This window comes from Podarcis bocagei (genome assembly GCF_964188305.1).
Source record: "Podarcis bocagei genome assembly, chromosome: 10".
In the NCBI taxonomy this organism is placed as follows: domain Eukaryota; kingdom Metazoa; phylum Chordata; class Lepidosauria; order Squamata; family Lacertidae; genus Podarcis; species Podarcis bocagei.
The window spans coordinates 38,799,048-38,819,995 of record NC_138135.1 but is presented as its reverse complement, the minus strand read 5'-3'; the positions used below and the strand labels follow the sequence as shown (position 1 = coordinate 38,819,995).

The following is a 20,948-nucleotide window of genomic DNA, read 5'->3' as shown; positions in this document are numbered from 1 at the left end:
AATAGGGTTTATTGGGATATTTTAAAATGTGTTTTCTTCAGTATTTTATACATCCATTTTTTTTAATTTTGTACTTTCCTGTAGCACGTATAATTTCGTATATGTATTTGTCTTTATAAAAGGTGAAAAAACCAATAAAAATTTCTATTAAAAAAAAATATATAATTTCGTATATGATCCTACGTAAGTGCTGTGGTTGAAACTAAGATGAGCAGGTTAGGCAATGTTTACATTGTCTCCCCCCTTTTTTCCTGTCCATTGCAGGCATGGAGAGTGCAATCACATTGTGGCAGTTCCTGTTGCAGTTGCTTCTCGATCAGAAACATGAGCACCTAATTTGTTGGACATCTAATGATGGTGAATTTAAGCTACTTAAGGCAGAAGAAGTGGCTAAGCTGTGGGGACTCAGAAAAAACAAAACTAACATGAATTACGACAAACTGAGCAGAGCGCTGAGATACTACTATGACAAGGTAATTTTAAAAATTCTATTTGTACAGTGCTTAAACAAGAAAGCAAAGAGTAGTAATATGCTTGTTAAAGTTGGAGTGCTGCCTTTTGGCTAAAAAGAGCCCCCCAAGGCTGCTCACAAAAGTTAGCACAAATACAAAATTCAGACAGTAAAATACCACTTCAGCCAGCCATTTATATCAATAATATATTTTAAGGTCTTTATTTTTTTAAAAAAACCTAAAACCCAAACGCATCATTTTCCTTGCCTAAATGCAAAAAAGAAACCCCCTCAAAATGTCAAAAACAGTGCAGCAGTAAATTCCCCAGCAAACTGCTGTCTTTAAGTAGCCACCTAAAGGCAGGGCAGCCTACGGACAGTTTATAAGGAGGAAGCATTGTCAATCAGATTCCACCTATTATATTATGTTAGGCTGTTGCCTTTATAGAATGTCAGACTATTAGTCTGTTGGACCCAGAATTGACTACTCCAACTGGCGGTGGCTCTCCAGCTTCTCAGGCTGAGGGTCTTTCTCATCCCCTGTTACCTCAGGGCCAGATCTTATCTCCTCTAGCACTTGCAGGCCAAATTTGACAGGAAGGTGGGGGCTGCCCACATGTCAGTCACCTGATGTCACAATGATGTCAGGTGATGGAGTGCTCTGAAGTCCCCCACAAGCAGCCAATCCCAGCTGGCCTCCTGATCAGCAGGGACAGCAAAACTTCCCTTGCCAGTGCATGTTTACGAGTGCACTTAAAGGCTCCCAGTTGGTCACTGGCAGCCACATCGTCACCTGCCTCTCACCTGACATCACAAGGGGCTTCAGGTGTGACACAGGTGGGCATGGTTTGGGGGAAATGGACTTGTGGCCTAAGCAACCACGTCAGGCCCAAGTAAACCCACAGGCTACCTGATTTTTTTAACTTGAAATGCCAGGAATCAAACCTGGAGCCTCCCGCATTGTAGAGGAGATGCTGCTCGCTGAGCTATTTTGTGAAAATACTAACGAATGTCACACTTGGTTTGCTGTTTAATGCAGAACATCATCAAGAAGGTGATTGGGCAGAAGTTTGTGTACAAGTTTGTGTCATTCCCTGACATTTTGAAGATGGATCCTCATGCTGTGGAGATCAGCAGGGAGAGCCTTTTGCTGCAGGACAGCGACTGCAAGATGCCTCTTGAAGGTAGAGAGCAACACAAGCATGGCTTGGCGGCCCTGAAAGGCGCAAGCCGTAATGAATATATCCATTCGGGGTTGTACTCCTCTTTCACCATCAACTCCCTGCAAAACCAGCCAGAAACTCTCAAACAGATCAAAACAGAGAAGCTGGAGGAGAAACCGGAGGGGCCCAACCCTCTGGAAGAAGTCCGGACTGTTATAAGGTTTGTGACAAACAAATCAGACAAGCAAGTCATGAGGCCCATAGTGTCCCTGCCATCAACATCCGAGGCAGCCGCTGCTTCTGCTTTCTTAGCATCCTCTGTCTCTGCAAAAATATCCTCACTAATGTTGCCCAATGTTGCCAGCATCTCGTCGGCTTCGCCATCTTCCTCCCGGTCGCCGTCTCTGTCTCCGAACTCACCCCTCCCTTCCGAACACAGAAGCATCTTTTTGGAGTCCAGTGGCCAGGATTCTGATTCTCTCGAGCCACTGAACCTCTCGTCAGGATCCAAGGCAAAATCTCCTTCTCTTCCCCCAAAGGCTAAGAAACCCAAAGGTTTGGAGATCTCGGCACCTCCAATGGTTCTTTCAAGCACTGACCTCGGCTCCATTGCCCTCAACAGCCCAGCACTCCCCTCAGGATCCCTGACTCCTGCTTTCTTCACTGCCCAGGTAAGACTTCGACGGGGGAATCCTATGCATGTTTACTTAGAAGTAAGCTCTGCTGAGTGTAGTGGGACTTACTCCTGTGTGTAGAGGATTGCCAAGTGAGTTCCTTTTAGTGATGCCCATGGTCAAAGTGCCTTTTTTCCTCCAAGGACAGAAAGAAAAAAAGCAGCTTGCAGTTTATTAAGAATGTATGAGTCCTTTTTCTATTAAAATGTTCCTTAGATTAAAAATACAACCAAGTTACTTATTTTTTAAAGCAGCTATTACAAATAAAACAAATACAGCAGGAGCAAAAATCAGGAGAGCAGCAGTCAGTAAAATATGTAAAAGCAGTAATACATCAGCATAGGTGAAATTGAAAGAAAGGCAGTGTGGCATAATGGTTAGAGTGTTGGACTATGATCTAGGAAACCATGGTTTGAATCCCCACTCAGCCATGAAGCTCACTCTCTTCCCTTAGCCTACCTCACAGGGTTGTTGTGCGGATGAAATGGGGGTGGGGAGAACCATGTACACCACCTTGAGATCCTTGGAAGACAGAAGTGGCATGCAAATGTCATCCATCCATCCATCCATCCATCCATCCATCCAACACTGGGGAAATGAAAAGGTCTTAACCTGAATGACAGTAGTTAAATAAATAAATAAAATAAAAAACCACTGGGGAAATGAAACCGTCCTAATCTGAATGACAGTAGTTTAGGCACCTCCCAAATCTTTGTGGGAAGGGTGTTCAAATAGGGGCACCACCACTGAGAAGACCCAGCTCAGTAATGCTCTGCCTTCCATGTAAATTTCATTCCTGCATTAACAGCTTTCCAGGATGGATAACTCACCACTTCCAGCTATCTGCTAGAAACCTATGCATACGTTCCCCATGACAAATGTTGCATAACATTGGGGCTTATGGGCACATTTGCAAAGTGGAGATGCTGTTGGGGGCACTGCACACACACACACACACGCACACACGCACACACGCACACACACACACACACACACACACACACACACACACACACACACAGCAAGAGAGCAATCAAATACATGTAAACCCACTATTGCCCATCTGCTCTCAGTTAGGCTTTTGCTTTTCTTCAAGCCAAATCTTGGGTGGGTGTGTTGCTCTTGCTGGAGAGTGCAGCTGGGAAGCAAGAAATCACACCCCTCCACAACAATTAGGCTTGGAAAAAGCCTTCTAAGAAAGTGGACACTTTCGATGCCAGGAAATCTGGATGCTTCCATGAACAAGAGGCCAGACTGTCCGTCCCCCCGCCTTTTCAAAGCTAGTCAGCAATCATAACCTTAGAGTGGGATAGACCGTTAGCAGCTTAATTACATTTTGTAGTTTGCTGGCACCGTGGCCTTTCTCAAACAAAATATGAAATGACATGTTTAGGTCAAGCTGTTTTCTTTAATCATAAAGTGGTTTTGCGGCATTCAGAATAAAAAAGGCTGACTCCTTAAGGGCAGAATGAGTGTCTATGCAACTGTCTCTCCCTTTTGCATTAAGCATCAGATGGGCTTTAAGTCTGGAATCCGCTGTCACTGAATCCCAGGCATCATCGGCTTACATTAGCCATTTGGTAACAACAGAAGGTTGGTTCTCTACACTAGCATTGAAAGGTACACATTGTGCTAGTGAGAACTGGGTACTCTCTTTGTTGTCTTTGGGAGGTTGTTGATGGAAATCAGTTGCAGTCCTCCTCTTCCTACACTGCCATCTTGCAAGAGTCGTGTGTTATTCAGTCCAGCAGCAGTTCAGAAACTGCTATTTTAACATGGTAACGTGAATGTGTATTTTAAAGCAGCATTCTTTCAAGTATTAAGATATGTACAGCCTGGCCCTTTCTGGAAATAACTGAAGACACTTTTGTTTTGACGTTCTTTTCTGGCTTGATGAAAAGGTGTCTCTGTCTAGTTTTTAAAAACTAACCTTATTAATACTCTAAAATGTCGGACAAACTAACTCTCTGCAGGGAACACAGACACTGCACCATAAAGCTTCCATTCTTTAAGTGTTAAAACACATAATAACCTGGCTGGGTTGTTAGCCCATCACATTCCAAATCTACCTCTTTTGGGGTTAAAGCCGCTTGGCTGGGACAGATGGGAATTGTAGCCCAAAACATCTGGATGGCGCCAGAGTAGAGAAGGCTGGCTTAAAAAATGCTCTTTGCTCAAGCCTTGTATAGAACAATAGGATTCCGACATTGTGCTGATGAGGGAGCAGAGCTTAGCCAAAAGACATGTGGTAGAACAGTTAACACTAAGCAGCGATCAACTCGGTCTATGATGCTAAAAAAGGAAACCTAGTTATTTTGGGTATGAAAGCCTGAGACTTTGCAGTTCTTTTAAAAATAAATGACCTGACAGTTGCTTTCTGAGCTGTGGGCTGCTTGCAGAAGAAATCTCAGATTTATTCATTCATGAGTCATGCTGCTGAAAATAGCATTTGAAAATCGACACAGGCCTAGCTAGGTAGATTTGGGCTACAAACTACTAACCTGGGCGCATGTTCCATGGAGTTCAACAAAATGCACCTCGGCAGAAACATGCACAAGATTGTGCAGGAAGCTTCAGCAGGATGGCTGGGTTGGTCTGTTGCAGCAAAAGCATCAGTCTTCCAGCATGTTAAATGCCAGTTCATAAATTGTGGCATAAGCTTTGAAATGGACTCTAGTCCATGAAAACTTGCTGTAATAAATGTGCCAATGTTTAAGGCACAACATGGCTTTTTGTAGTTGTAGCTGTATAGTGGCAACCCTATACACTTTCTTGGGGAGTAAGTCCCAGTGGCTAGGAGATTTCAAAGTTGCATTCTGTGGGGTCTTATTCTGTCATCCTACAATAAATATACATTTTATGGTAAATATACCATTTATGGTATACAATTATGTCCACTTCTACTCTTCTTCAAAGATTAAAAGTGAGAACAATGTCTGATATTTGTGGAAATTTTTGTTGCCTTAGTTTGGTAACTTCCACCTCCACCTAAATATACATTTGTGGATCATTGCAAGTACTAATTTCTTTTGCTCCATGTGAGCTAATGATGGCAAGCAATGAGGAAGAACCATAGTTTAGTGGTAGAACATATTCTTAAGGGTCCAAGCTAAATCCCTCATCATGTGATAGTCAGTATGGAGCTGTCCAGAATATATGCAGCATGGGGGGGACGGGGCGGGGGAAGCAATGTTCATACTTTTTTTTACCTTCTCTGTTAGAAAACAAAGTGCCTTCTCATCCTCAGCTGGGCAGATGTATCATGTGATTGTGGCAAAACAAAACTGAGCACGATGAGGCAGTGAAACTGCTTCCTTATTAAGAAAAGAGGTACTTTGCTCTAGAGTGATGTCATATCCTACAAGGGACACGTTCAGCAACATTGATTTGAAGTGTTAATAAACAAAATAACTTGCAGAGTAAACAAGCAGAGGAAAGGAGAGTGTTATGCTCAAAGATAATAATAATAATAATAATAATAATAATAATAATAATAATAATAATAATAATATCAGCATAGAGATTCTGCCATGGCCAAAAAGCAAAAATGAACTAAACAGAAGTGATTTTTGTCATGTATTCTGGAGCAAGAGCTGACTTAGTTTAGACCTGTACAGCTTTCGTATTCCAGTTGTTTTTTCATGTGTTAGCACTTAAAGTGGCTATAGAATATGCAGAGTACATTGGTTTTGCTCAGTGCTTTGGACTCACATAGTAAAGCTAGACCCAAAGGATTGCAAACATAGGAAGCTGCTTTATACCAAGTCAGGCCAGCGGTCCATCTACAGCAATATTGCCTATGGTGACTGACATTGCCTCTCCTGGGTTTGAGAGACAATTTTCCCCAGCCTTAGCTGGTGGCGGCTGGAATTGAACCCATGACCTGATGCATGCAGAGCAGTTGTTCTGCCGTTGAGGTATGGCCCCTTCCCCTAAGGGGAACTGACACGAGGAGTGTCCTGCAAATGCTTAGGTGTCCACACAGTGTGATAATAGGCAGATTCTATGGCAGTTCATGTGCTTTTGCTTACATAAACGCAGCTTTGGATCGCAGAGTGATCTCGTGTGAGACGTAGAACAGCCCTTTTGTGAGGAGAAGGGCATATTTGGACCCAGCTTCCTCTCTTTTCCCATCATTTTCTGCTCATAGTTCCCCTTTCCAAGAAGATGCAGATAGAAAGAAGTTGCATAGGGACTCACCCAGAGAAAGCACAGGATGTGCAATGACAATTCTTACACCAAATCCCTGTTAAAATGCTAATGTTTAAAATCCCGAGATTCAGAAAGGAAAACAGTTTCTAAGCACAAAACATCTCTCTGAGAAAAAGCCATGGGACGAAGCAACAAGGAGGGCCCCCCGTAACATTCAGCCTGGCAATGTGAGTCAAGACATGGCTAAGCCAAAGAGTAGATGAACGTCGGAACACACGTCGTGTGCCTTTTGTCTTGCAGACCCCCAATGGATTGCTGTTGACCCCGAGTCCCTTGCTTTCTAGCATTCACTTCTGGAGCAGCCTCAGCCCCGTCGCTCCTTTGAGTCCTGCCAGGCTGCAAGGACCAAACACCCTGTTCCAGGTAGGTTGGAGCAATGACTCTGCTCTCTGAGGCGGCGCTTTCTTTTTTTTTTTTTTATAAAATTTTTATTAGTTTTACAAATTTTTTAAAGGCGCTTTCTGGCCAGGTAGCCAAAGGCGGCGCTTTCTGGCCAGGTAGCCAAAGGAACCTTTTTGAGGCTGGGGGTGGAGGCATTTCCATTCTGAAAAAAGATAACATTAGATGTGCAAAAACAATACCTTCTCTCAGGAAAGGAGCTTCAGTAACAGGGGGAGAGACAAAGCAACGAAGATGCCAAAAGGCAGGAACTTTACACATTGCACTGAGGGAGGTTTACTGCTTCTCTGGAGTCAGCCTCCTAAAGGGGCAGGCGATTGCTATCACTAGGGCAGCAGCAGAGGTGGCTTCGGTTGATAATTATAAGCCAAGCTGAGATAGCTCAGTTGGTAGCACATGAGACTCTTAATTTCAGGGTTGTGGGTTCGAGCTCCACATTAGGCAAAAGATTCCTGAATTGCAGGGGTTTGGACTAGATGATCCTCGTGGTCCCAACTCTCAAATATTTTGATTCTAAGTCCCCCCTCTGTCATAAGTTAGTGAAAACAAACGTGCCAGACACCTTGATGATACCTCGATGGAGATGTTGACCCAGTGCGCGGCACCTGTGAAAAAGGCAAAAATCCTTGCTAGGGATCATTAGGAAAGGAACTGAAAACAAAATTGCCAATATCATAATGCCATTATACAAAGCTATGAAGCAGCTGCATTTGGAATACACTGTGTGCTGTCGCCTCAACTCAGAAAGAGGTTCAGAAAAGGGCAAGCAAAATGACCAAGGAGATAGAGCAACTCCCCTGGGAGGAAAGAGAAGATGAGCAAAAAGGGACACAATAGAAATGTGTAAAATTATGCATATGGAGATACTTGGGGACATCCAACAAAGCGAAACGCTGGAGGATTCAGGGCAGATGAAAAAAAGTACTTCTTCACACTGCCCACAGGAGGCAGCGATGGCCACCCACTCAGATGGCTCTGAAACAGTAGACAAATTCATGCAAGCATGGCAGCTGCTGGCCATGGTGGTTTTCTTCTGCTTCCACTGTCAGCGGTAGTATGCTTCTGTATACCAGTTGGCCACACAGTGCTGAACTGGGTGGGCCATTGGCCTGATCCTGCAGGCTTCTCTTATGTTTTTTTGGCAGCTCTGATGTCTCAGCCAAAATATGTCAAAGAGGCTGTACGTCAAAACTTATCTGTGCATGGGAAAACAGAACACCCCCCCCCCACAAAAGAACATGAAGATTTCTCAAGAGGATTAGCATGCCCCATCTGAGGCTGTGTTAAGGGAAGCTGCAAGAACAGTTTAAAATCACAAGGATTAAAAATGTAGAGAAAGCGCTCATGATCGCAGGGGCATCTTGGCTCCATGAGTACAGTATCATGTGGGGGTTTTTTCAATCCCTATTTTTAAAAGGGAGAAATTATACTGGGTATGAAAATGTTAGCACCATCACCTGGAATTTGGCTTCCTTGGCTGACGCAGGAAAACTACACTTACCAATAACAGGAAGTAGTAAATTTATGTCAGGGAAGCACCTGGAGCCAGCAATGAAGATGTAACTGCAGGGTTACCATGCCGTTGAAGTGAGTGGGGGCTGAGATCACCAAATTCCTGCCACACAGGGCACTTCAATGTGTGTCCGTAAATGCAGCCTATAAGAACTGTAGGCTTTTTATTAAACCTCTGTAGCAGCAGTGCTGTGGTATGCTATCTGCAAACATTCAAGTTTGTGTTGTGCTACCTTGCATTCCCATCTGCATTCCTGGGTTTAAGGATTTTTTTCATACAAAGAAGACAAGGATTTGTGCTGAAATACGGGTATCTGGTTGCAATATACCTGCTTCTCGTGTTCAGGTCAGAGTCCTGTTGCAAACGTCTCTAAAAACTGGTGGCTTTGTTTTTGTTGTTGTTGCCTACTACAGCCATGCAAACATGCTTGCATTCTTTCATTCCACCCCTTAATAAATTAACAATTGTGTGCTTGTACAAATTGGTGTGCTCAAGGCATTCCCACCAAGTATAAATTCCCTCTTTGTCCTATTAAATGTTTTTCTGCTGAGTGTGTGCACTCAGGGGGGGGGGAGAAACCACACACCCCCTAAGTGACACTGGGTAGTATTTAAGCAGAAATGGAAGTTGGGGAGAAGGTGTTGCAGGGAAGGAGTTGTGGGCTGTTCCCAGGTTGTCAATATACAATGCACCTCGTGCAAACCAGATTCATATCCAGTATATACTGTAATGCATTATGTGAAATAGTCCAGTGTTTTGTAGATCGTCCTTGTACAGGCTTGATCCTGACTCTAAAATGCACACAAAAGGAGAAGGAGAGAGGAAAAAAGTTTGGAGTATATACAGCACTAGATATAGAGCATTTGGAAGAAGACACTTGCCAACAAAATCTGGGGATGGACCCAAACTTGTGCAGCACAGCTTCAAGAACTAGAGTCCTGAAAACCCCAAATATCCAACTCCCCATATATCCTCACTAAGCTTCAACAACTGTTCTGACTTAGAACACAACCTGCTTTGCAGCAGTCCTCCTAGGGCTCTCTTTCGCCTCACACGAACTCCCTTATTTTTAGCATTTCATAATTTTGCACACTTGATTAGAGCCATCCAGCTAGGATCAGACAGAAGCACCCACGACTTGCCCTGTAGTGAGAGCCAAGTGCACCCAGCACCTATTAGTGGTAACTGGAAGTGAAAAGGGGATCCAGATCCGTCACATCAAGGGCCCTGATTTGACTAACGTGTGGTTCAGAGAAAGGCCAAGATGACAAATCTATTAGCATAGGAAAAGTGTTCTTCCCAAGAACCAAATAAGAAGTGGCAACAGCCGCTGAGCCTGAACCTGATCTAACTCACCAAGGATTGGACTTGTTTCTTTCTTTAAAGGGCTCACTGCGCTCACTTCCATCTTCACAGGTAAAGCCTTTCCCGATCAAGGGTGCTTTGAGGGCAAAGTACAGCACTGCATATTGTGAGAGCAAGTTTTGTATCCGGGATAATATGTGGATGGGCAGAGTGCTGATATCTCAACTAACGTTCTGGACAGGGGTTACAAAACAAATTTTGTCTACACATAGGATGCAGATTTTCTCCTTCCAAAATAATAATAATATTGAGATGGGGGCAGGGGACAGATATCAACACTCCAAGAAAGCTTGCTTCACCTTTTTTCAAGGTTTTCCTTATGATCACCTTTTGAGGACATACTTTATTTATAAAGCTTAAGCCGATAGTGTGCTTTGGTTTACAAAAAAAAGGGCTGGAAAGCAACAAATGGGGCATTACAATGCTGCTCAGGTGATTTCAAGAAACTTATGTGTGTGGGGGGGAATGCAGGTGCTGTTACAGAAAATTGAGACACGCTACTCTGGCACACAAGCCAAAGGAGTTGGACTGGTGAAACTATTTCCCTTAAGTTGGCATACAGGTAAAACAACTTCTGTTTCCCAGCAGATGGGCGAGGAGAGTCCTCCATCCAGCTTACTTCACTGGATCAGGTTAATTGGTAGAGCCTCTTGAGGAATGTAATTAACTTACTCCAGGTTTGAAAGCTTGCAGTATAATTAGGGCAATGAGAGACTTGTTCAAAGCTGCAGTTCACTCTGCAATAAAGGTCTAAAACAATAGCAGGGAAGCACGGCTGGAATTCATCTCAAACATCCCACTGGCTGATGTTGTTTTGCAGCCAGAATCCATACCATTGTTTGTTTTGCATATTATTTGCCCAGTAGTTGCAACTGAGCAGTTCCAGGGAAGAATCTGGGACCCTTCGTGTCAGGCAGTGCACAAACACACAAAGGGAGCTCATTCTGAAGAGCTGGGACGCTGACAAGACATGGCAAGTGAAGGAATAAAGACACAAAGCTATGGTTGATTGCAGGATTAATTTATTAAGCAAATCAGAGCATTTTGCATAATTGCAGGAAGGCTGAACACGTATGTTCCAAATGTCTCTATTTACAAAAACCTATTAGAATGAGTTGCTGGAGGTTCCTTTCTTCTTCTGCCCCCTATCCCTGAGGGTTTCCTGAAGTTAAGTATCTGACTTGGGTCGTCGCATCTTGTTTCTAATGCCCATGCAATTAAATCCATGCACAGCCTGCCATTTCACATGCTTGGTTGATTGTAACATATTACAGGACAATTACATTTTTCCAGTGTACCTTTAGCAAAAACAACACCCTCGCTTCTTTTAAAACAGTACAGGACAGTCAGTTGTAGAGTAGAATTAGAACAGTGGCATGGAGGTGAAGAGCTTTCGACTACATTATTTTTGGGTACACATGCTCCCACAGTCACTCTACTCAAGGAAGTGTCCCTATTTACATTGGTGAAACAATAAAGACTGTGCCTGAATGGTGGCTGCTTGGGCTGCAGTTAAGATGCAGACTGTGCTTCTATGAGAGGTGGGTTGGAATTAAAAGTGGATGGGACTCCCCTTCTCTCTCTCTCTCTCCCCAATGCCCCTTTCCCTTCCCCGCTCCTTGCCATCTGCATGAAATTAGGCCAAGGGCCGCATGTGGCTTAAGGGAGCACAGGTTGCCCATACATCTTAAAATTATTTGGTAAACTTATCTCAAAGACAATAAAATATTTCTCATTTGTTCCCCTTTTGCAGTTTCCAACTCTGCTCAATGGTCACATCCCAGTGCCAATTCCCAGCTTGGATGGGACTTCTTCTCCAGTTCTCCTGTCTCCAAATGCTCATAAATCCTGATGTCTCAGCAAATTAAAGGACTCAACTCACAAACTGGATTTTACACAGCCATTCTGATGGGTTTCATTTTTCTGGTGACACTGGGAGGACATCATGAAACCCTCTTTTACTATGGTTTGCACTTTTCATTACATGAATGATCTACTTGTATGATGTTTATTTAGCATTTTTAAACAGTGTTTTTTTATCAGAATCTGTTGTGCATTAAAATGAGTTATAATTTTTTTTATATCCTTGCTCTCCAAGTGTTGAACACTGTTAATGAAGTACTTTTCTTAATAGATTTCAAGACAATTATCTAAAGGATGTGAAACTTTTTAATCCTGTATTTCTGCATATTATGCACCATGCTTGTATAAACTATAACCGGCTGTGCCTTCTTTTGCATAATGTTATATAAATGATTTATATATTTTCCAGTATTAAGGTAAAGGTTGAAAAGGAACCAAGTATTGAACAGCCCCTTCCCCATGCTAGTATTTCAGTATTACCCTTGCGGTAGGCCATATGTTGCAGTGTATTCATGTAATTTTGAATTAAGTGCTTTCCAGTTATATAAAGAATCCTCCTATTTCCTTGCTGAACTGTGGGGCCATAATAAATATTTTGGCCAGTAAGTGTGTTTAAGGATAGGACACTATTTAGATATAGGTGCTTCAATTCTTCTCTGTGGTAAGAGGAACATGGCCTTAAATATTTACAATGTATTTTAGGGACATTCTTAAATTAAGAAGATATAGCCTTGCTCAGTGCCACTCATTTTCATGTATTCATTGACTGAAGAAACTAATCTGATCTTCATTTTCCTGACCATACTCAAGGTATTGTACCTTCTAAGTTAATTTTTCCAGTACTTTGAAGCCAGTGGCTCCTGTTTCACATGGCCAAAGGCTTAAAAAACTAGGCAGTTTTGGACAATTTTAAGAAGAGTTTCTAGCCCTCATGATTACATTTTTTAAAAAAAGTCTGTGAGCGTGAGAGACATACAATACGAAGTGTAACGTGTTCAGTATCAGGTTACTTCAGAAAAAACACTACTGAACGATGTGATTTAATAACACCAAGGTGTTTGTTCTCCTCAGAAAGCTAAAATACTGAAGACTGAGAAATAGAGGTTGTGTCACTTTCTAGAATATCATGACTATAGTTTCCTGAAGATGACATACAACGCAAAAGCAGAATTAAATAAGTCAGGGTGGCATTGTATAAAAAGAGCATTGTGTCCAGGAGCTGTATTCTGGAAAGTATCTCATGCATGCATATTTTATGAACATGTTAACTATATCTAAACACTGAAAATATTTAGATTAAATGAAACATCCCAACCTATGTCATGTTCCCAAAGTTCATTTGAGAATTTATATAAACTCCAGTTCTACTCTACACAAAGCCTACTTTAATAAGTCAATCTAACTTGAAAAGCGCTGGTTCCATTGAGCTAGACACTCCGGCAGAAATAATAAACTGTTGGTCTTCCAGGTTGTGAAACTGAAGCCTGTGTGTGCTTTTAAATAAAAATATGAATAAGGAATACTGTCCTATAGCTGATTCCCACTGCACTTTATATCCTCAGGAATGTACTGCAGTGAGGTATATCATTTATGCTTTCTGGAACAGCATTTGGTATTTGAAGAGAGAGCCACTAATCCTGCCCCCTCCATGTTTTCACAGTATTGTATACGCTCCTCTACATCTTCCAGCAATCCTCTTCCACCTCTGCAAGAGGCATCATTTCCAATTGCCAAAGTTATCAAGCTCTATAAATGGAAAGCATATCACTGCTGAATACACTCTCGCACACTAAATTCTATTTGCCATTTATAGTGGCATTTGGATAGCACATTTTTACACACTGCTTTTACGTAGTCTTACATTGTGCTTCTAAAATTATGTTCCACGTTAATTTCCAATATTGTGGTTTCCAGTCTACCATTTGTTGCAAGCAATCAAAACAGCTATTAACGACCTCTGTCTTCCAGGTTTATAACATAGGCATCTTGTAGGAGGAAGATGGAGCTTGATAAAAGAACTCCCCAAATCCTGATGTTTTAATGATTAAAGACGAAGCATAATCTGTACAACAGGGTTGGCCCTCCAGTTGCTGCTAAACTCCATTATCCTTGACCGCTGGCCATGATGGCTGGGACTGATGGGAGTTGGAGTCCAGCAACAAGTGGCGAGTCACAGGTTCTCTATCCCAGCTTTACACTTTTCTGTGTTTGATTATATAAAACAAGAACTATCCCACATCTCAGCAATTTTAGCAGGAAAAGCATAGCAGGGGAAGAGTAAGACAAAATTATTTCTTTTTCAGAGCATTCTAACATACCAACTGTGAGCCTGGTGATTTCCAACTAAGAAGATATAGCAGGAAAAAGCAAACACAGACCAACTATTCTGTATCAACAGTAATTTTATATTAAGTAAAGAGCAGAAAGCTGAACACAATGGAAGGCACATACCAGTACATTAAACAGTTCTGTGCTGGTTCTCTTTCTCTCAGGTGGCAGGACCAAATATCAGTGTGCTGACAGTGCAAGACTTCATTCTTCCACTTTTTCATCAAATGCAGGCTAGGTACTTTAGTGAAGTCCCTTCCAGGTCAAATGCACCAAGATTAATTAAATCACCTGCCCTCTGTCTTCTCTAGCTATTCTTAAGTGGCATTATGATGTCAAAAGATTTGCCCTGTAGAAAAGTTATAACCGAAGCAGCCTTCCGTTTGATTTTCAATAAGAACTGGGATCACACACTTCCTTTGCAAACAGCCATGGTGCTCTTACTACTTGATGTCATCCGCTCTATATCCCTCTTTATGTGTGAAAGCAGAGTAGTGAGTAGAGAGGAGGCATGCTTTCCCTAACTCTTGCCCTGCTAGCATTGGGTACTCTTAAGTTTAGCTGCAATTATTTCAGAGGCTTCTCTACTCATGAAAGCTCACCCTGTGATTGAGACTCTTGGAAGATCACAGTTCTTAAGTTGCAAGGGGAGCTTCGACAAGTAAAAAAAGTAAGAATGGACCTGCAGCCCTTTTGTATTTACTCCCCTGAACTGAAGAGGGCTTATGAGTTTTGTAAAGACCAGAAAATGAACATTAAATAATAAAGTGCATACCCAAACCAACTTTAATTCTAATCTCATTTCCTTAAATACAAGTCAGTTGAAGTCATACTGCTAAGCTTACTGCTCTTTCTAAATGTCTAGTGTATTTCCAAAAGCCTCGAAATGCCGCACTCAATTTTGTGTCTCTGCTAAGGCCCATGCTGTTTAACTACCATGTGCTGAAAAGCATTGGGTTTCTCTAGAAAAGTTGTTTGTCCTACAATGAAACAAGGGTGAGGCCTCATTGGATGATGGAATATTTATCAACCAACTTATTAACAGCCCTATTTACCTTTTACACCTTCATTGGGAAACGCCCCCTCAACAAAAGATGTAATAAGACATCAGAATTTTGCATGCTTTGTGGCAATATGCTACAGCAGAAGAACAAGAGCAGATCAGCAGCTCCGCTTAACACACCCAAAAATTATTTTTGCAGGTTTGCTGGAATTTTGTGCAGCAAAACACATAAAAGTGAATGGCACACCTACCTCTTCAAATATTTAAGGATACAGGTGTGTCTATGTGCTTGCTGTGTAAAACACCAAAGTACACTGTGCACTCATGTTTTCTGCAGAAAGTGTGGCGCTCTTATTCTCTGGGCTGGACAGAAGTATACAGGGAGACACAAGAACAGCCACAAGAGGGTGTGGTTCTGCATTAATGTGTCAAAGTGGATATCATTTAATAACATTCATTGCTGGCACTCCATTAAGGTAAAAAGGTGTCTTTCTCCCTTCTCTTGGGGATAATGTACATCATTCAGAATCATGCAAGCGAAGTAAAGTTGCAAATAACTCTTTTCCCACTCACATTATGCAAGGGCTTTGCCCCTGAGTGAAATAGATGTGTTTTTCGCCATAACCTTTAAATGTGCTCCATAATTCAAGTTCTTTTATACAAGTTAACACATACTGTGGTCCAGAGAAGGTCAAGCACATGAGAAAACTGTTTGCAATTACAAGTTGCATTTCTGAAGATCTCCTTTAGTGGCTGGTATGATGGACTGAGCAATGTAGAAACGGCCCAAAATATCCATTTAGCTATTCTGCTTTCCCAAAACAAATGTCCTCCACACTTCAGAAGTCCTTTGATTGCTTTAATACACTCTTTACATTTGTAAACATTGGAATATCTTCAAGTTATCTCCTTAACCTACCTCACAGGGCTGTTGTGAGGATCAGTAATATTTGTACAATTCTTTAGAAAAAAAATAAAAGATTACGTATGCAGCAAGTAGCATTATTAAGCATAAAGCAGAACCCAGTAAATATATGAGAAACCCTAGATGTAATGTGTAATTGAAACATACTATTTATTCCCACCCCCCTTTTATGTGTATTAATAATTCTCTCAATCCCCTCTCTGCTGGCTGTGAGGATTTTTGTTTTGAAATCCTCTCTCTCTCATACCTGCATTTTAACTATTGAACGTATGATTCCATTTTGGGTACTTTATACTCAAAACTTCCTCCCATTCTTTCCACCTGAACACCATCCATTAATGAGAAAAGAAAATGTATTTGAAAAATTATCCAAGCGAAGAGAGAATTTTGGTGAAATTCCCATGAGCAGGGTGCAGGCTTTTTATGACTCTTACCTTACCTCTGAAGTGGCCACGCTCAGGGGAAGCCATCATGAGGTAACTGCTCCATCATGGGGCCTTTTCAGATCAGAAAGCGTAGGTAGCCAGGGAAGGTACAGAGTGCTGAAGAATTGTTTACTGGAAAGAAAAATATATACATCCTCCTCAGAAAAAAAAGATCACTCAAAAACCTGACACTGACTGAAATTCTAAAGTGCTCTGAGAATGAGGCAGAAAAACAGAAGCTCCTTTTAACAGAGCAAGAAAACTTTTGAGAAACCAGAGGGCAGATTTTTCAGCATACCACTACTTTATGTACAATAATTAATGAAAAACTTCGTCAAAACAGAAGCATCACATTCTTTAAAACAAAATTGTAACCAGACCTTTTGGGATGACATGCATACTAGTGTCAAGAGGAGCAACAGCGTTTTCCTGAAAAACAAAAGGCAGCTCCTGAGGTAAAATGGACATTCAAGAGTCTCGGCTTTCATTGTAAGAACTGTTGACCCCTGAAGACTGACGAGTCCAAGTATAAAATGCAAGCAGCTCAATAAGAAACAATAAGAAGGGAAATAAAAGTCTGAAAGTTTGTTTTTCAGTTCGTTTCGTATAAAAGTGTGTATCATTATTTCAAGTTTCTCAAGTACACAGAATGCAAATTGGCATCCAATGCATTAAAAAAAAATTGACACATAGATTACAAGCAAACAAAATAGGTAGGTTAGACTTATCTCATGGTGTATTTATTTCCAATTGATTTGCCTTTGCTGAAACTGACCCACTTTTTATTCTACTCCTGAAGTGGATTTTGCCCTTGGTAACCAGAGACTGAACAATTTTGCCTTGTTTGGTATGAAACATAGAATCACAGAATTGTAGAGTAGGAAGGGACCATGAGGGACATCTAGTCCAACCCCTGCAATGCAGGAATCTTTTGTTCATCGAATACACGACTCTGAGCTATCCCAGCAACTTCATGTTAAATTGGAATCTACTGTTACATTTATTACTGACATAAAGTAACCAACACATAACCAGCTACATTGAATTCACCATGCTTTGTACAAAACCAGTCCTTGTAATTCTGACGAAACTTATGCCTTGGATTCAGAAACAGTGAACACAAAAGAAAAGTATAGCTTGGATCGGACATGTTCCTGGTTTAATAAACAATGGTTTGTTGGATCTGGAATTTACTGCATGTTTGCATTCTCTTGCTTACTGTTGCGCAATCCACCTCCACTTGCATGTCCAGCTTAATACAATAATTCCTGTTTTCTCAAGCCACAGTTTGCTGAACTAAGGTGTCTGAGTGCTCTGGTCTGAGTGCTCCCTATAAACCAGGATTGGACACAGTACTTTCCTAATCCAACAAAACATGGCATGAGCCAGACCTAGGATTCTTTCAAGGAGGGATCACAATGCAATAATGCATGTTTGGCAGGCATCTGTTCAGGGCATTAAGTCCTTTCTACATCTCATCTACATGAACAAACTTGTTTATGCACAGACTTCGCTGAATCAATTTAGCAGAACGCTTGTCATAAAACATTCAAACACAATTGAAGATTTTCCATATAATATTTATACTTTCAAAAGTACAATATTAATACAGGTCCATCAGTTAGAAATAACAGCAGTTTGTTAGCTCTACAGGGCTTCTTTAACGTAAAACCAGCTTACAAATGCTGAAAAGCAGCAGTGGTCCAATAGTCACCATTACACATGAATTTGTCATCTCTTCCAGAAAATTAAAAAAAAAAGTTCCCAAATTCAATTTACTAGTATCATGAAATATTAATAAAACATCCCCAAACATGCCACAATCACTATTCACAAATAAAGTTAAAGGAACATACAAAATATTTTTTCACTTAATACTGTTAAATAACAATAATAAACTACAAGATTTCCTGAACAGAAATGGTAGGACCCCTGAATGTTTTACAGTGAACTTCAGGAAAAAAATTTAAGTTATCTATGACTATTTTCATGATATACCAGCCAAAGATTTACATAACCATTTCAAAATATACCAATAAAGATTTACAGCCTCTTGAAGATGCACTAAACAAATAGGTCCAGAAAGGGGAACACAAATGCTTAAAAATACTGTTACTATCACCAGGAGGTATTTATGATACTCACTGAGATGCATAAGCTTAGTAGTAACATGTTGACTAGCTCCAAAAAAAACAGATAACATCTAAGATCTTTAAAACCCTCTAAGTTCTCATGCTTTACAAAGTCTGCAATGCAGAGTGATGGACTTCTCTAGTATGGACTTGCATTCTTCCAGTGGATTTCCAGAAAATATGTTGACACTGAACAGCCATGGAAGCATGGGGCTGGGACGCCCGGATCCCATCGTTTTGTTTTTAGTCATTCAACAAACATCAAGAATAATACCAAGCTTCAATTTGTAAGCCAATCCGCACTAATAGACATGGAACCTGATAGCATGTAACAAAAGGAACTGTTTTTCCCCCACTTCTTCAGATCAACGTCAGTACTAAGTGCTTTGAAAAAAGGTCTTTTGTAATAAGTTTTGTTACTTTACATCTAATATTAAATAAGAAGTTGAAGGGCCATGAATTTAAGAGCATTAAAAGACAAATTTACCTATTTAACAGTCAAGAAAGCTTTGTTTACATTCCAGGAAACATTGCAGTTAAAAAAAGAAAAGATAAGATATAAAACTGCAGCAATAATTCATGGAGAAACAGATGCATTCACATATTATATAAAGCCACTGCAATTTCTGCAGGTGTTCAATTGTTTGTTAACTATACAGACAGTAGTTATTTAGCAGCAATGATTCCGCAATAAATAATGCACTGTGTTTCTCAGTCCTGCACAAAAATTGCAGCTACTGTTACATTAACAGTTGTAACCTACTGGCTCTAATGGCAGAGGAGACCGTAAAATTGACTGTACAAAAATTTGTCACACTGTGACAACAAATATAAAAACATAACCAGCAGGTCTGAAATAAAAAGACTGCACTGTGAGGAGGACAGTGTAGACAAACAAGATTTCAAGTCCACCAAGGGAAGGAACTGCCTTCAGGCTAGAGTCCTCGATAGGTGCAAGGCAGCCTTGGGCTTGGAAACTGTGTGGCCGACTTCTAGAACAGCATGCTTTGCCTTCTGTTCTTTCCATGCCCTGAAACATAAAACATGGGTTGTATAAAGGAATCTGAGCAAAGTTTATGGCTCCTACCAACCACTGCAGCACATGATGCCAGAACGCTTGTGCATCGCAACAGACGTGCAAAGAAGCGATGCAGTTTCTGTATGGCTTTATCCCTATAGCAACCCTATCACTTCTTTGTGAAATGAACCTGCACAGGCATCTCCAAGCTTAATTCGTAAGCAAAAACTCTGTACTTTCACAACGCTAAAAAACACACCATGCGATTGAGGAATCCAAGTAATTCCAAGTATTCGTTTACAAGGTGTCGATTTTACAGTTTCCTAGCCCTCCAGCTACTGCAGACCTGAAAAACAACAACAAAAATTCTTTGACGCTTACGTACCCGTCTCTGGATAAGTGGAGTTTCGAAAGCCAGGATCTTTCTGAAGCTGAATCTCTTTCAGAGTGAATATTGACACACCTGAAACAATATAAAGAAGTGTCTTTTTCCCCACTTAAGAGCCTCTTTTCTAGAAACATACACTGTGCTCAGAAACCACAATGACTGCCACATGGAGTTAGGAAGAAGCAAATACTGGGGGGGGGGGGAATGAAGGAATTTTAGGGGAGCTCTAGAACTACTAATGGTGCTCTTAACACTGAAGAGATTATGAAAGGGAATCAAAAAATGATAGGGAGAAAGGAATAATAGATATTTTCTCCATTGCTGCCTTCAAATGCAGCCGGACAAGAGCAGGGAGACCTAAGAGCCTAAGCTTTATTGACCCTGATAGATGCAAGGATCGCATATGTGAGAGAAAGTTCTGTCTAAAGTTTGGGTGAGGTGTCAACAACTTTGAAGTCCTACTCTACCAGACTCTAGTAGACACAACTTTTTGACTCAGTGCTGCCTTAAGAGATGTTAGTGGTTTAAGGAACAATCATCCAAGGAACATTCAGAAACAAGGGAAGTAAGCTGTCACCTCACTCAAACAAATGGCCAACTAACATCAATGACAAGAGTGGTCTGCTTACTTTCTGGCAGGGCATGTATCCTTGTTCCAAGACTTCTAAAATATGCATGCTTCATAGCTTCTTCTGCTGAAATCCTTTTCTTTGATTCATACTGTTAAAGCAAACGGATTTTTTTTTTTGCACACATGCTTTGAGTAGGGATTTAAATGCAAACTCTTTGAGTGGTACTCAAAAACAGACTAATAGCTAGTGCAGTTCTTTCAAGTGTGGTAGGTAAGCTGTGTCCTCTTTAGTCCATTCAGTATTTCTGCAGTATTTCTTTTACCAAATGAAGCAATCTTCAAGCTTAGGACCAATGCAGCTCTAATACTACAATCCTAAACATGTTTCTGCAGAAGCAAGTCCAAAGAAGTTCAATGTGCTTTTCTCCCAGGTTATAAGACCACAATATAAATGAGATACTACCAACGTGTGGATAACCACACCTACACTACCTCTGTAACATGTCTAGTATGGGCTT

General features: G+C 41.1%; 2 protein-coding genes across 3 annotated transcripts in view; one reads left to right on the top strand and one right to left on the bottom strand.

Moving 5' to 3' along the window:
- ELK3 (ETS transcription factor ELK3) overlaps window positions 1-15,963 on the top strand; it is a 48,976-nt gene extending 33,013 nt beyond the window's left edge. Inside the window, exons 2-5 of the mRNA XM_081209681.1 lie at window positions 265-473; window positions 1,491-2,285; window positions 6,741-6,863; window positions 11,531-15,963. Coding sequence (XP_081065807.1) covers window positions 267-473; window positions 1,491-2,285; window positions 6,741-6,863; window positions 11,531-11,629 — 1,224 coding nt within the window. The 5' untranslated portion in view covers window positions 265-266 and the 3' untranslated portion in view covers window positions 11,630-15,963. The remainder of the gene's footprint in view (window positions 1-264; window positions 474-1,490; window positions 2,286-6,740; window positions 6,864-11,530) is intronic.
- A 1,917-nt stretch (window positions 15,964-17,880) lies between these two features.
- The window catches only part of CDK17 (cyclin dependent kinase 17), a 71,121-nt gene continuing 68,053 nt past the window's right edge, over window positions 17,881-20,948 (bottom strand). For both annotated transcript variants that reach the window (XM_081209665.1, XM_081209666.1), the window contains exons 15-17: window positions 20,489-20,579; window positions 19,857-19,934; window positions 17,881-19,483 (exon numbers count right to left, since the gene is read on the bottom strand). In XM_081209665.1, coding sequence (XP_081065791.1) covers window positions 19,446-19,483; window positions 19,857-19,934; window positions 20,489-20,579 — 207 coding nt within the window. In that variant the 3' untranslated portion in view covers window positions 17,881-19,445. The remainder of the gene's footprint in view (window positions 19,484-19,856; window positions 19,935-20,488; window positions 20,580-20,948) is intronic.